The 14,368-nt window shown below is 47.9% G+C and overlaps 1 protein-coding gene across 2 annotated transcripts in view; it reads left to right on the top strand.

Moving 5' to 3' along the window:
* The window catches only part of itfg1 (integrin alpha FG-GAP repeat containing 1), a 43,730-nt gene that overhangs the window by 14,556 nt on the left and 14,806 nt on the right, over positions 1 to 14,368 (top strand). For both annotated transcript variants that reach the window (XM_062989766.1, XM_062989768.1), the window contains exons 10-11: positions 6,755 to 6,924; positions 10,443 to 10,596. In XM_062989766.1, coding sequence (XP_062845836.1) covers positions 6,755 to 6,924; positions 10,443 to 10,596 — 324 coding nt within the window. The remainder of the gene's footprint in view (positions 1 to 6,754; positions 6,925 to 10,442; positions 10,597 to 14,368) is intronic.

Below are 14,368 nucleotides of genomic sequence, written 5' to 3'. Positions count from 1 at the left end.
TCCTGTTTAGTGATCAGAAGGTTGCTAGTTCAAGCCCATCTCTGCCAAGGGTCCCTGAGCAAGGTCCTTAGCCCTTAATTGTCACCATTGTAAGTCAGTTAAAAGGATGCCATAAACGTCAATTCAATGTGAATGTTAATACACTATGTTAATATTTGATTTGAAACACAGCCGGCAAGGCTGCACGCGAGCAACATGAGTGGTTGTTGCTCCTAGAAGTCTCCACTTGTCAATAAGAGTCCGCAGAGCCAACCAGCGATGGGAAATGCTTCGTCTGTAAAGCCTGTACCCTTGATTATGATTTCATGTGATCTGTGTGCTCTTCTGTCTCTGCGAGTCGAGTCCGTCCGCGATGACGAGCAAACAAAAGCTCAAACATCGCGTCGCGTGTATCACCGTCCTCCCGTCTCTGTCTGTCTGTCTGTCTGTCGCCGTCCCCGTCTCATCGTCCCGCTGAAGGCAGCACAAAAGAGACACGTGCTCTGGGATTTTATGTGGCGATGACAAAGGCTGTGGGCTCCGTGTTATCTGAAAACCTTCAGCTGTGTGTGTGTGTGTGTGTGTGTGTGTCTGTGTGTGTTTTGGGGAGATAAACCTGTACCCTCTCTGTCACCAGTGGACAGAGGGACGTGAGAGACGTGAGCGTATCATACTCGTGACATTTTGTGATTATATTCACTCACCGTGTGTAGGTTACACTGTAAGGCCGCCTCTTTATTTTAATTATTTTAGGTTGTTTAGTCACACCCAGAGTAGAGGAGACTGTTATGGCTGCAAATTCATATTAATGCCAGTGGTTTTGGAGTAGGGTGTTTAACAAGATCGTGGTCAGGTGTCCACATACTTTTGGCCATATTAAAACTCCTGGTTCCACTGTTGGCATCACTGGTTCCACTGTTGGCATCACTGTTGGCAGAATTACTGGTTCCACTGTTGGCATCACTGTTGGCAGCATCACTGGTTCCACTGTTGGCATCACTGTTGGCAAAATCACTGGTTCCACTGTTGGCATCACTGTTGGCAGAATCACTGGTTCCACTGTTGGCATCACTGTTGGCAAAATAACTGGTTCCACTGTTGGCATCACTGTTGGCAAAATCACTGGTTCCACTGTTGGCATCACTGTTGGCAGCATAACTGGTTCCACTGTTGGCATCACTGTTGGCAGCATAACTGGTTCCACTGTTGGCATCACGGTTGGCAGCATCACTGGTTCCACTGTTGGCATCACTGTTGGCAAAATAACTGGTTCCACTGTTGGCAGCATCACTGGTTCCACTGTTATACCTGCTGCAGTTACGACCTCTGCTGGCTGGTCATGGCAACTGCACAGAGACTGGTAATAATGGAGATCAATGAGTGATTCTCCGTGCGCGATACAGATCTCCAAATGAACCCAGTAGAGGTGAAATATGATCTGGGAAATGAGTATGACTAAATTGAAAGAAATAAAAGAGAGAATGAAATAAAATCTACAGAGGAACCAGGGGGTTAAAACCCAGCGTCAGTAAACCCATCCTGCCGCTCGGATGCAGATGTTAGCCTGGCAGATAGCGCGGTAATTAGTTGCCATTTTCATTCGCCCATCACCTAGGGGTATCCTAATCTGCGTAATGTGATTTGTCTGTGCCAGCGTGTGCATGCGGGCACGCGCCATCTGCAGCAGGTATGAAGGCAGGTCACCCATCAGTTTGTTTGAAAGAGTTCATTGAACCGTATGCTAATCTACTTATTACTGACGACGGAGAACTGTTACACGCTCATGGGGGGGAGAGATGGCACACTTCACTTCACATGGTTGGGCTGTTTCAGCCACCAACCCCCTTAAAGGTGGCCAATCAAGCTGAGATTCGAACCCGGGATCACCAGGTTTCAGCAGTAGTGGGGTATTGTACTGTACCGCTGTGCCACCCACGTGCCGTTTCAGCCACGCCCGGCGTATAAAAGCAACTAAATGAATGATATGCTTCCATTAGGTCCTTGCATGATGCTTGCATGATGATCCTTGCATGATCCTTGTATGGGGTAGCTCCACCATGCACTAAGCAAGCTCCATTAAGACATGTTTTAACCAGTTCGGTATGGACCAGTTGGAACACCAGTGGCCTCCAGAGAGACCTGACCCTCTTGGGATGAATAGGAACGTTGATTGTGAGCCAAGCCTTTAGGTCCAGTATCTAGTATGTCCAGCCTGGGCCTCACAAATTCTCTTTAGACTGAACGTCCACAAATTCCAGTAGATGCACTACAGAATACTGAGGTCTGTCCAGAACAGCAAAAGACGGGCGACCCAATATTTGTGACCATGGGTTTAAGCAGGGCGTCCAGCAAGCTCCTGGTTCACTTGTTTCCTGGTCGGCTTTATGTTTATTCCTCATGTTGGCGAGCATTAGCACCCGGTCTCAGAGTAGATGTGAGGTCGGGTTAAACGCTATCGACCGCCGGCGTTCAGTCCGTCCAGCAGAGTTTCCGTCACGCCGTCTACACGTATCGAGTCTTCGAGCGACGGAGTGAATTAAAAGTCTTTTGTTTTGCTCGGAGCTTTACCGTCGCGTAAGCAGTTTTAATATTTTACTCTACGTTTCCCGGGATCTGAAGCTGACGCAGCGTTCCTTCCATTAGTTCCTTTTTATTTATTCATCCGTTCGTGACCCAACAAGATTAAAAAATTTGTTTTTTTTTTAAAGTTCAGTCACAACAGAACAAACAAAAGAACGAACAAACACGGTAAACGTCGCATGAATCACGAAATAGTGCATCCTGGAATGGGTTATTTGTCCACATACTTTTGGTCATGTAGGGTATTAATGCCTCAGCATGCGCTAACGTTTCTGGCCGTATTTCAAGGATATACTTGTGTAAAAACGCAACTCTTTATCAGGGTGCTGCACATCACCGGCATCCTGGAGACCTGGGTTACGTAGATCCTTCTGTATGGCCCCTGGGTTATGTAGATCCTCCTGTATGGCCCCTGGGTTACGTAGATCCTCCTGTATGGCCCCTGGGTTACGTAGATCCTCCTGTATGGCCCCTGGGTTATGTAGATCCTCCTGTATGGCCCCTGGGTTACGTAGATCCTCCTGTATGGCCCCTGGGTTACGTAGATCCTCCTGTATGGTCTCTGGGTTACGTAGATCCTCCTGTAAGGCCCCTGGGTTACGTAGATCCTCCTGTATGGTCTCTGGGTTACGTAGATCCTCCTGTATGGCCCCTGGGTTACGTAGATCCTCCTGTATGGCCCCTGGGTTACGTAGATCCTCCTGTATGGTCTCTGGGTTACGTAGATCCTCCTGTATGGCCCCTGGGTTATGTAGATCCTCTTGTATGGTCCCTGGGTTACGTAGATCCTCCTGTATGGCCCCTGGGTTACGTAGATCCTCCTGTATGGTCCCTGGGTTACGTAGATCCTCCTGTATGGTCTCTGGGTTATGTAGATCCTCTTGTATGGTCCCTGGGTTACGTAGATCCTCCTGTATGGCCCCTGGGTTACGTAGATCCTCCTGTATGGCCCCTGGGTTATGTAGATCCTCCTGTATGGTCTCTGGGTTACGTAGATCCTCCTGTATGGCCCCTGGGTTATGTAGATCCTCTTGTATGGTCCCTGGGTTATGTAGATCCTCCTGTATGGTCTTTGGGTTATGTAGATCCTCCTGTATGGTCTCTGGGTTATGTAGATCCTCCTGTATGGTCCCTGGGTTACGTAGATCCTCCTGTATGGCCCCTGGGTTACGTAGATCCTCCTGTATGGCCCCTGGGTTACGTAGATCCTCTTGTATGGCCCCTGGGTTATGTAGATCCTCCTGTATGGTCTTTGGGTTACGTAGATCCTCCTGTATGGTCCCTGGGTTATGTAGATCCTCCTGTATGGTCCCTGGGTTATGTAGATCCTCCTGTATGGTCCCTGGGTTACGTAGATCCTCCTGTATGGCCCCTGGGTTACGTAGATCCTCCTGTATGGCCCCTGGGTTACGTAGATCCTCCTGTATGGTCTCTGGGTTATGTAGATCCTCCTGTATGGTCTCTGGGTTACGTAGATCCTCCTGTATGGCCCCTGGGTTACGTAGATCCTCTTGTATGGCCCCTGGGTTATGTAGATCCTTCTGTATGGTCTTTGGGTTACGTAGATCCTCTTGTATGGCCCCTGGGTTATGTAGATCCTTCTGTATGGTCTTTGGGTTACGTAGATCCTCCTGTATGATCCGTCCGTGCTGTATCAGACACAGACTTTCTTCACGCTATCGTCCTCCTGATGTGCTGACGAGGAGCTCTGAAGCCGTCTGATGGTTTTCTCAGACGCGTTCATTAACGCGGACGGCGATGAGGTTCCTCCGCGCGCCTCATAAAGCTCACACTCCATTAGCACTACCTCTGCTCAGATGGGGATGTGTCCCGAATCGCACCCCCTCCTCCGGGGAACACAGATTTTAATTTCCTGGCTTAATGAAGCATCAGGGCTGGGCGTGAGGGGGCAAGAGGGGAGCGGTGGAGTCGAGCCGCGCCAACACAAATGGTACTGTTTATATTAGAGTTGAGGAACTGTGCCGGTCCCTGTACCTGTCCTGGTTTTGGTCCCTGTACCTGTCCTGGTCCCCTGGTCCCTGTACCTGTCCTGGTGTCCTGCCCCCCCTGGACCTGTCCTGGATTTGGTCCCTGTACCTGTAAGTCTCAGTGAAGAAGGTCTGGTCCCCTGGTTCCTGTACCTGTCCTGGTGTCCTGCCCCCCCTGGACCTGTCCTGGATTTGGTCCCTGTACCTGTAAGTCTCAGTGAAGAAGGTCTGGTCCCCTGGTTCCTGTACCTGTCCTGGTCCCTGTACCTTATCTGGTCCCCGTACTTGTCTTGGTCCTGGTCCCTGTACCTGTCCTGGTCCCTGTACCTGTCCCGGGGCCTGTACCTGTCCTGCCCCCCTTGTATCTGTCCTGATCCCTGTACCTATCAGTCCTAAAAACATGTCCTGGTCCCTGTCCTGGTCCAGGTCCCTGTACCTGTCCTGACGTAGCTGCTTTGTACCCGGAGGTGTTTGTGTTGTGACGAGACGTGTGTTTGTCTCTCTCAGTGTGTTGCCGGTGTCTAGACTATCCCCGTGTGTTTTGCAGCGTGAGCGTGTGTGTGTGTTTGTGTTTCGGCTGTGTGTGTGTGTGTGTTATGGTCAGATTTTGCGTGTGATTTCGGCGCGGCGGTGTTCCGTTCCTCACCTCTAATAAACACTCAGTAATTACGAGCCGGCTGGGAGCTTTTTGCTAGTTGATTAATTACGAAGTGTCTCATTATCCTGTATGACACTGATTAGCTTCCATCTCATTTTGATTAGGTGTGGAGTGTGTGTGTGAGTGTGTGTGTGTGAGCGAGTGTGTGTGTCTGTGTGTGAGTGTGTGTCCATGCGCCCCTATATTTAAGACTGATTAGACAGGAAGTGGATTGTTTGTGTTAGATGAGTCACGTCTATAAAGCAGGAGGCTGTGTGTAAAATCTAGTTGTTTTGGGTTAAATCCTGGTCCCTGTCCTGGTCCTGGTCCCTGTACCTGTCCTGACCCCCCTGTACCTGTCCTGGTCCCTGTACCTGTCCAGGTCTTTGTACCTGTCCTGACCCCCCTATACCTGTTCTTGTCCCCCTGTACCTGTTCTGGTCCCTGTACCTGTCCTAGTACCTGTTCTGGTCCCTGTACTTGTCCTAGTCCCCCCTGTACCTGTTCTTGTCCTCCTGTACCTGTTCTGGTCCCTGTACCTGTCCTAGTCCCCCCTGTACCTGTTCTTGTCCTCCTGTACCTGTTCTGGTCCCTGTACCTGTCCTAGTACCTGTTCTGGTCCCTGTACCTGTCCTAGGCCCCCCTGTACCTGTCCTGATCCCCCTGTACCTGTTCTGGTCCCTGTACCTGTCCTGGTCCCCCTGTACCTGTCCCTTGTCCCTGTACCTGACCTTGTCCTGGTCCCGGTCCCTGTCCTGGCCCCCTTGTACCTGTCCTTATCCTGGTCCCTGTAACTGTCAGTCCCAGTGAAGGTGTCCTGGTCCCCTGGTCCCTGTACCTGTCCTGGTCCCTGGAACTGACAAACATCCATAAAATAAATAAAAATAAAATTTGCAGCTGTTTCTCTGTTTAACATTCATGAGTGTGTGAGGCCTGTAGCATCTGTGTTGCCACCACCCACACACTCACACTAATGGCCCTGTGTGTGTGTGTTTGTGTGTGTGTATGAGAGTGTGTGTGTGTGTATGTGTGGGCCGAGTACAAAGCCGTATTCATCCCCTGACTCCTCAGCTTCTTTCAGGCTTGTTTTGGAGGGGGAGCGGGGGGCTCATCTCCTTTAACGCTGTGTATTCTGCGAGTGTTATCCGTCCCCACACACACACACTCATCCGTTTCCTCTGCGTCTCACCTTTACGCCTCGACAGAGAGAAATAAATCCTCCAGACTGCTCTTTTGTGTTCGCGCCGACTGGTTTCGCTGGTTAGCGGGCACGACTGGCGGAAAATTGCAGATGCGGGTTTGTGGAAATCGCAGAACGACTGTTTGGTTAAAATAAATAAATAAATAAACGTCAGTGTGTGATTTTAATTTGGAACGTTATTGTAGATACCAGCACAGTGGGTATAGAAGTGTAGAGAAATGTGCTGCAAAAAATATAAATAAAATAAAATAAACTGTGCCGAATCATTTATTTTGACCAGAATGAGGCACAAGAGAAAAAGCAGCATGTTCATACCAGTAGGTGCATTATTTCATCCCGCTGTCCTTCTCTCTCTGTGCTCTCCTGCAGTGGCTTCCTGTACTGACTGATTTCCAGAGGAAAGACTCGCTGTGGGGGTTCGTTCCTCCGCCCGCCGGCAGCACAGACGAGTTCCACCCCCCCATCACCCTACACCTGGGTGATTACAACCTGGACGGCTTCCCCGACGCCCTGGTCATCCTGCAGAACACCAGCTACAGGTCAGAGATGCTAGTTTACGCTGCTTTTCCAGGTCATTATTTGCAGCCGTAACAGCCCGTGCTCCTCAAGGAAGGTTTTGGGGTGTGTTAGTGCGCCCATACAGGCCAAATCTGTGAATGTGTGAGTTCTAATGCTGGACAAGGAGGCCTGACTTGCAGTCAGCATTCCAGTTCATTCCAAATGTGTGGATGTGAGTGAGTTTGTGTGTGTGTTAGTGTATGTATGTATGTGTACGTGCAAGTGTGTGTGAGTCTGTGTGTGTGTGTAAGTGCAAGTGTGTGTGAGTCTGTGTGTGTGTGTAAGTGCAAGTGTGTGTGAGTATATACAGTATATATATGCTGATTTTTTTGGGGTGGATAAAACTTCTACATCTAAATTCTGTCACCCGTTTTATCTTCCCTCGTCTATCTGTGCTTGTTCCCTCTCTCTCTCTCTCTCTCTCTCTCTCTCGCTCTCTCTCTCTCGCTCTCTCTCTCTCTCTCTCTCTGAGGTTAATGGCACACACACACTGAGATAAGATTTAAATCAAAGACAAGCTCACACACACACACACACACAGAGTAAAGTTAACACTGAAGGAGTTTCTGAAGGTCAGACTGGACATACGGGCATGAAAAATAATAAATAATAATTTTATTCAGTGGGTAGTGTTGTCGCCTCACAGCAAGAATGTCCTGGGTTCGATTCCCAGGTGGAGCCTTTAGCTACTAACCAGGGTCCTTACACAGTGTCAAAGACCCCGCCCACTTTTTTTAGTCCGGACTTTTCCCCACCCGGCAGACTAGTGGCCGATTTTGTGTGCTGCAGGCACTAGGGGGCGTCCAGCCGACAGGAGACAGATGCTGTCAATTTTTGACTCAACAGGCACAAATTCCCACAGACATACTTTAAAGTCTGCCCGTTTCCACAGACACACATGTGAGGATACACTGGTAATAAATGTGCTCCAGAGGGCTGAGGGGGGTGGGCGGGCGCCACCAGAACGAGGTCAAGGATGTGCTGGCGTGCACACACTAGCTTTGCTTTTCTGTGTTTGATGGTCTTCTGCTTTTGCAGAACACACACACACACACACACACACACACACACACACACTAATACAGACTGAGATATATCTATATACAGGGTGCAATATGTGATGTTTGTGCAGAGTTTTGTATTTGTGTAGATGTATAGGTGTGTGTGTGTGTAGATGTATACGTGTTTGTGTAGGTGTATAGGTGTGTGTGTATGAGTATAGGGGTTGTGTGTGTAGCTGTATAGCTGTGGGTGTAGATGTATAGATGTTTGTGTAGGTGTATAGATATTGTGTGTAGATGTATAGATGTGAGTGTATGAGTATTTGTGTATGAGTATAGGGGTTGTGTGTAGGTGTATAGCTGTGTATTGTGTAGCTGTATAGGTGTGTATTTGTGTAGATGTATAGGTGTGTATTTGTGTAGATGTATAGGTGTTTGTGTAGCTGTAGAGGTGTGTATTTGTGTAGATGTATAGGTGTTTGTGTAGCTGTAGAGGTGTGTGTGTAGGTGGGTAGATGTATATGCGTTGTGTGTGTAGGTGTTGTATTTGTGTAGATGTATAGGTGTTGTGTGTGTAGATGTATAAGTGTTGTGTGTGTAGGTGTTGTATTTGTGTAGATGTAAAGGTGTTGTGTGTGTAGGTGTTGTATTTGTGTTTTGTGTAGATGTATAGGTGTTTGTGTGTGTGTGTGTGTGTAGAGGTATAGGTGTGTTTGTATAGACGGATATGTGTTTGTGTAGCTGTATAGGTGTGTGTGTAGGTGTGTAGGTGTATAGATGTTGTGTGTGTAGGTGTATAGGTGTGTATTTGTATAGATGTATAGGTGTGTAGGTGTATAGCTGTTGTATTTGTGTTTGTGTAGATGTCTAGTGTGTGTGTGGGTGAGATGTGTACATAGTGTATAATGATGTGAATGAAGATGTCTAGTGTGTGTGTGTGTGTGTGTGTGTGTGTGTTATTTCTCTAACACACACTCAGCAGGTCACACAGTGCGGGGTGTGATTGCATATGTATGATCTTCTGCAGTTCACAGTCAGGGTGCCTTTAATGAGCTCGTCCGCCCAAATCCCACCGACACACACACACACACACACACAGCAACACACACTTTATCCTGCTGCTCATCTCACCGTGTGTGTGTGTGTGTGTGTGTGTGTCTGCACATTATCTTCATCATCATCACTCCTCACACACTCCGCGTACCCATGGCGTATCTCAGTCGTACTGCTGCTGTCGGTCCTGGACTATAAGAGAGTCCTAAAGAAAAGAAAGAAAGAAAAGCTTTAAGATCCAGTACTGTTTATTTTTATTATTATTTCCTCTTAATTTCCTACTTTTTATGGTCCGTCCTTACAGCCATTGTTTCTTTATTCCTCAGTTCTGTAAACCCCCCCCCCAATCTGACCCTTTAATTGAAGTGTGGGTCAGTTCTGCTGATAGTCCAGGCCACAGCGCTGACCTCTCCGTGTTCAGCCCGAATACGCGTCGTCGTCGTCGTCGCTCCTCTGCGCTCTTCACATCGGTACGCCTTCGCCCCTGCCGCCGCCTTGTTGCTAGGCGATGGTGGGCCGGTTCACGCCGGCGTGTTTAGTGAGTCTGGTCTCGTCGCTCGATCGGGATTAATGCGCGGCGAACGGGCCGCATCGATACGGTGCCGAGGCGCTCGACTGTCGCCGGATCACCGCGCCCGCATCGAAATTCCCATCATGTGGGTTCGAACCCGGTCAGGAAAACACAGCGTGATGAGCTCTACATGAGCAAAAGTATTAGGACGCACCTTCTAAATATCACTGGATTCATGTGTAATTATATGCTGTCAATTTGTAGCAACGGTTTAGGGAAGGACCTTTCCAGTTCTAGCATGACTGTCCCCCTGAGCCCTGACCTCACCCACACCGAACAGCTCTGGAATGAACCGGAACACCAACATCAGAACATCAGTGCCCAGCTGTTTTTGACTGAACAGGCACAAATTCCCACAGACATACTTCAGATTCTAGTGAGAGGAAGAAGAGTGGCTGTCGTTCTAGGTTACACACACACACACACACACACACACACACACACACACACTGATAAATAACAAGAATTAATTTATCTGCATAACAGTGTTTGTTTTCATTACTGTGCAGCAGTTTGAATCCAACAAACAGACTCCACACACACACACACACACACACAGACGTCATGTTGTGAACAGATCCCCAGCCCACCTACATAAAAGCCTCAAAACACACACACACACACACACACACACACACATTGCAGGGTCTCCTAGGAGAATGCAGCACAAGCTGGCATCCTGTTGTGATACCCAGTGTCACGTACATATCCTGACCTTTCGCCAGTCCCACAGAGAGAGAGAGAGAGAGAGAGAGAGAATGGTAAAGAGACCTTGAGACAAGATAAGCTGTCACAGATTAACACCAAGAAATCCTAACAATCTCGATCAGGTTAGAAATCCTCACGATGTTCCTCTCCCTCTGTTTGTGTGCAGGGATCAGCAGCAGGCGTTCCTCCTGGAGAACATACCGTGTAACAACGCGAGCTGTAGAGAAGCCGGCCGTATGTTCCGCGTGCTCTGGGACCAGCCGGACCTGAACGTCATCCCTAAAGCCACCGTGGCCACGTTCTTCGACATCTACGAGGACGTGAGTGGAAGCCCTGACTTATCCTGGGTGTCTTGTTCTATATTATTTGATCTAATACCTTATATCGATGCATTTCGATCATAATTCTGCTCATAAATAAATAGCAAATACATTTTTTAATAATTATTATGTATTATTCAGTGGAAGACTGACCGACCACTTGTAAGATCACATTATGTGTACAACCACAACTCCAAAAGCATGAGACAGTAAATAAAATGCATTTTTTTTAATCAGTAGTCCAGTATTTCGCCCACAACTCGCTCAGACTTCCTCGAAAAAGTATTCCGAGATCCCACACCAGCAGAAAACCAGACCAGGTTCATGATTCCAGTTCCAGAGTAAAAGCAGGAGCTGGCAAATCTGTGAGGAAGAAACCATGACGTATATAGTAACACTTCCACCTGGAGCGGATTAATGGTCAATGAAGCGCCAGTTAATCTAGGGTTATATAAAAGGAGCCAACACATTAATGATCAGTGCCTCCTCCATGCCCCATCTGCCAGCCAAACTTGGGAGCGCAGAAGGACGTGATTCCGTAGCCACTGAGCCCCTCCTGAACCAGCGGGTTTTTTTTGCATGTAGAGCAGGTCTCAGTTCAGCAGATGATTGAGAGATATGAAGATGAAAAAAAGCATTAACGTGACCAGCTTGATTAGTTTGTTCACCCTCAGAGGCTCCGGTTAATAAAGGCTGTGTGTGTGTGTGTGTGTGTGTGTGTGGACGGCTGCAGCGCTGTGTCACGGCTGTAATTGTCCTCACTGCTGTGTGACCCAGACTGTGTCCTCCTTTCGTTACTCTAACGAGGCAGAGAGTGATGCCGTGTTCACCGCTCATTTGGAACTAGTGTTCATTCTGCAGCCTGTGGGGGGGGCAGGGGGGCGGGTTGGGGTGGGAAGTATAGCCAGTATCCTCCGTCATGCCGTACGTCATTTTATTTTGCTAGATCTCGCTCGCGTATTTATATATACTGTATATACGCCAGAGTCTAGGCTCAGAATTCGCTCCTCCACAGTCGAAATTTGTGATGGTGGCTCTTGAGTAGCACCAGGAATCACAAATTTGAGCGCTGACCTTCCTGGTGGTTAGACTGGCATCCCGGTCTTTAGTTGAAATTCTGTGATGCCAGTCCTCTGTTGTCTGTGAGTTCATATATACACTGAAGTGCCACAAAAAATGGGTACAACAGGGCACTGTAGCGGCGTCTGGTGGCTCCATGACTCTACGGGTCTCTCTACACAGACGCATTTCCCATCATTCTACACTCCCGAGAAGAGGGCATGTCTAAATTCTTACAATCCCCAAAATGCTCCTGCTGAGGCGCCTTAATTCTAAGTCTCCCTGTATTCCCGGGCTCGTCGTGCACGGTGCCGTTCCCCCGTCTGTCATGTTAAGAGCGGTGCCGTAAGTGCTCTTCTGACGTCGTTCTCATTTGCGCTCATCAGCGCCTCTTCATGGGCCGCGACCCGAATCGGCTAATTCGCCTCCTCCCCGAGACCCCTCCCGTCCCTCCTCTCTCCTCTTCCACGGTCAGGAACGAACCCAGAGCAGCGTTCGGACCCGACGCCGAGGTTCTGGCTCACGGGTTCTTCTGACTGATCTCCACGAGCGGGTTTTAGGCTGGATCGTTCGGTCTGATTCATTTGTTATGCTGAGATGATGAGATGAATCCATCATTCATTATTCGTTACAGGATCGGTTCCTTTCGCTCAGGCTCTGTGTCTTATTGTTCTTCGGTACAGCATGGTGGTACGTGGGTAGCGCTGTCACCTCACAACAAGAAGGGCCCGGGTTTGAATCCTTTCTGTGTGGAGTTTGCATGTTCCTCCCACAAGTTCAAAGACGTGCAGCCAGGTTAATTGGAGATACTTAAAATTGCCCTGTGTGTGTGTGTGTGGACTTAGAAGGACTGGCAATCTGTCCGGAGTGTTTCCTTCCTTTTGTCCCATAAATCAGACCCACAGCGACCCTGACCAGGACAAAGCGGTGCTTAAACTGATAATTAACTAACTACATTTTTATATACTATATGGCCAAAAGTATATAGACGACCGTGAGCCTGTCAAACATCCCGTGTCAAATTCATGGGCATGTGTGAGGTTACAAAGATGTTGGTGCAGAAGACCTGGCTAACTGAGGTTCCTGAGGTTAATTGAGGTCCTAAATGTTCTCTGAGATTGTGGTCAGGGCTCAGCGCAGGTCACTACAGCTCCTTAATACCCGAACATGCTTTTATAAAGCTGGTAGGTTAGAATGTATTTATTGATTATAATGGATTTTATACACCTGTTAGCACTGGGTGTGGATCATCGTAATGATTAGAGGGGTTGTTTACATGCTTTCGGCTGTATATTGCAGGTTTGATGTGGAACAGCAGGACCCACGTAAAATGCTCATTAAATGTGTGTGTGTGTGTGAAGTGTTTATCTTACTTAATTGTCCTTGGCTGGTAGTTGTCAACACTGACGATGTAATTAATTACACACCGTCCTCTTGTCGCACACGTCCAGCCTCTCTCCCACAATCCAGTTCACTTTATTTTGACCTTATTAACACAAAACCATCAAATCTCCATCAACAACATTATTTATCCGCCATAGTGCTAATTAAAACAAGAAGACGTGTAATTCTGTACCAGTTATTATAAGAATGTGATAAAATCCAACCCTCCAGAGAAACTAATCTCTAAATACAGACTGAGACGTCTCACCGGAGCTCGAACGATTAATAAAGACGATAAATAATGTGATATTTTAAAGTCCCTACAGAAAATTGCTGATCTTATATTCTACTGCTAGTCTGTAGAACCTAAAGTTGGGTTACGACATGATTAAACCATCAGGACTCAGTAATCACAAGTTGTGTCGCAACCATAATGAAAACTAAGGAGCTGCTCACAAATGTTTTAAGACCTTGAACTTTCCTGGAGATCCACTGAGCGTCTGTGGATTTACATTCATTCCACACACACACACACACACACACACACACATGCAGACACTACAGTAAGACCTTATAAGGTGTGTGTGTGTGCGGGGGGGGGGGGGGGGGGGGGGGGTTCTCCCATCGCAGGTGTAAGTGGGGTACAAATATTACCGAGACTGACCGGTATAAAGACCGGACTCTCTTTACTGAACCAGACAACACGGTGTTAATACTTTCTGTGTGTGTGTGTGTGTGTGTGTGTGTGCAATAATGTCATGACCCCAATCATCTCCTATCAGAGAGGGAATGAAAGCGTTCCTCACCTCACCATCTGCTGGGTTTGGCCAGCGGCTGCTCTCACACCGGATTTATGCTTTTGAACCTGCTAATAAGAACCTCCTGGATTAGAACATCATGTATCAGAACCTTCTGGATCAGAACATCATGTATCAGAACCTTCTGGATCAGAACATCATGTATCTGTATCTCCTGGATCAGAACATCATGTATCTGTATCTCCTGGATCAGAACCTCCTAAATTAGATCTAGAACAGTGTCTTCTGGGTCAGGTCTGGATTAGAAACTGCTGGTTCAGAACATCCTGTATCAGAACCACCTATGTCAGAACCTCCTGGATCAGAATCTCCTGGATCAGATCTGGATCAGAACCTCCCATATCGAATCTGGATCAGAATGTCCTGGATGAGAACCTCCTGGATCAGAATCTCCTATATCAGAACCTCCTGTATCAGATCTGGATCAGATCCTCCTGGATCAGAACCTTCTAGATCAGAACATCCTGGATCAGAACCTTATGTATCAGAACCCTCTGGATCTGTACCTTTTG

Source organism: Trichomycterus rosablanca, chromosome 27 (assembly GCF_030014385.1).
Source record: "Trichomycterus rosablanca isolate fTriRos1 chromosome 27, fTriRos1.hap1, whole genome shotgun sequence".
Taxonomy (NCBI): Eukaryota; Metazoa; Chordata; class Actinopteri; order Siluriformes; family Trichomycteridae; genus Trichomycterus; species Trichomycterus rosablanca.
This window is presented reverse-complemented; position numbering and strand designations above follow the sequence as displayed.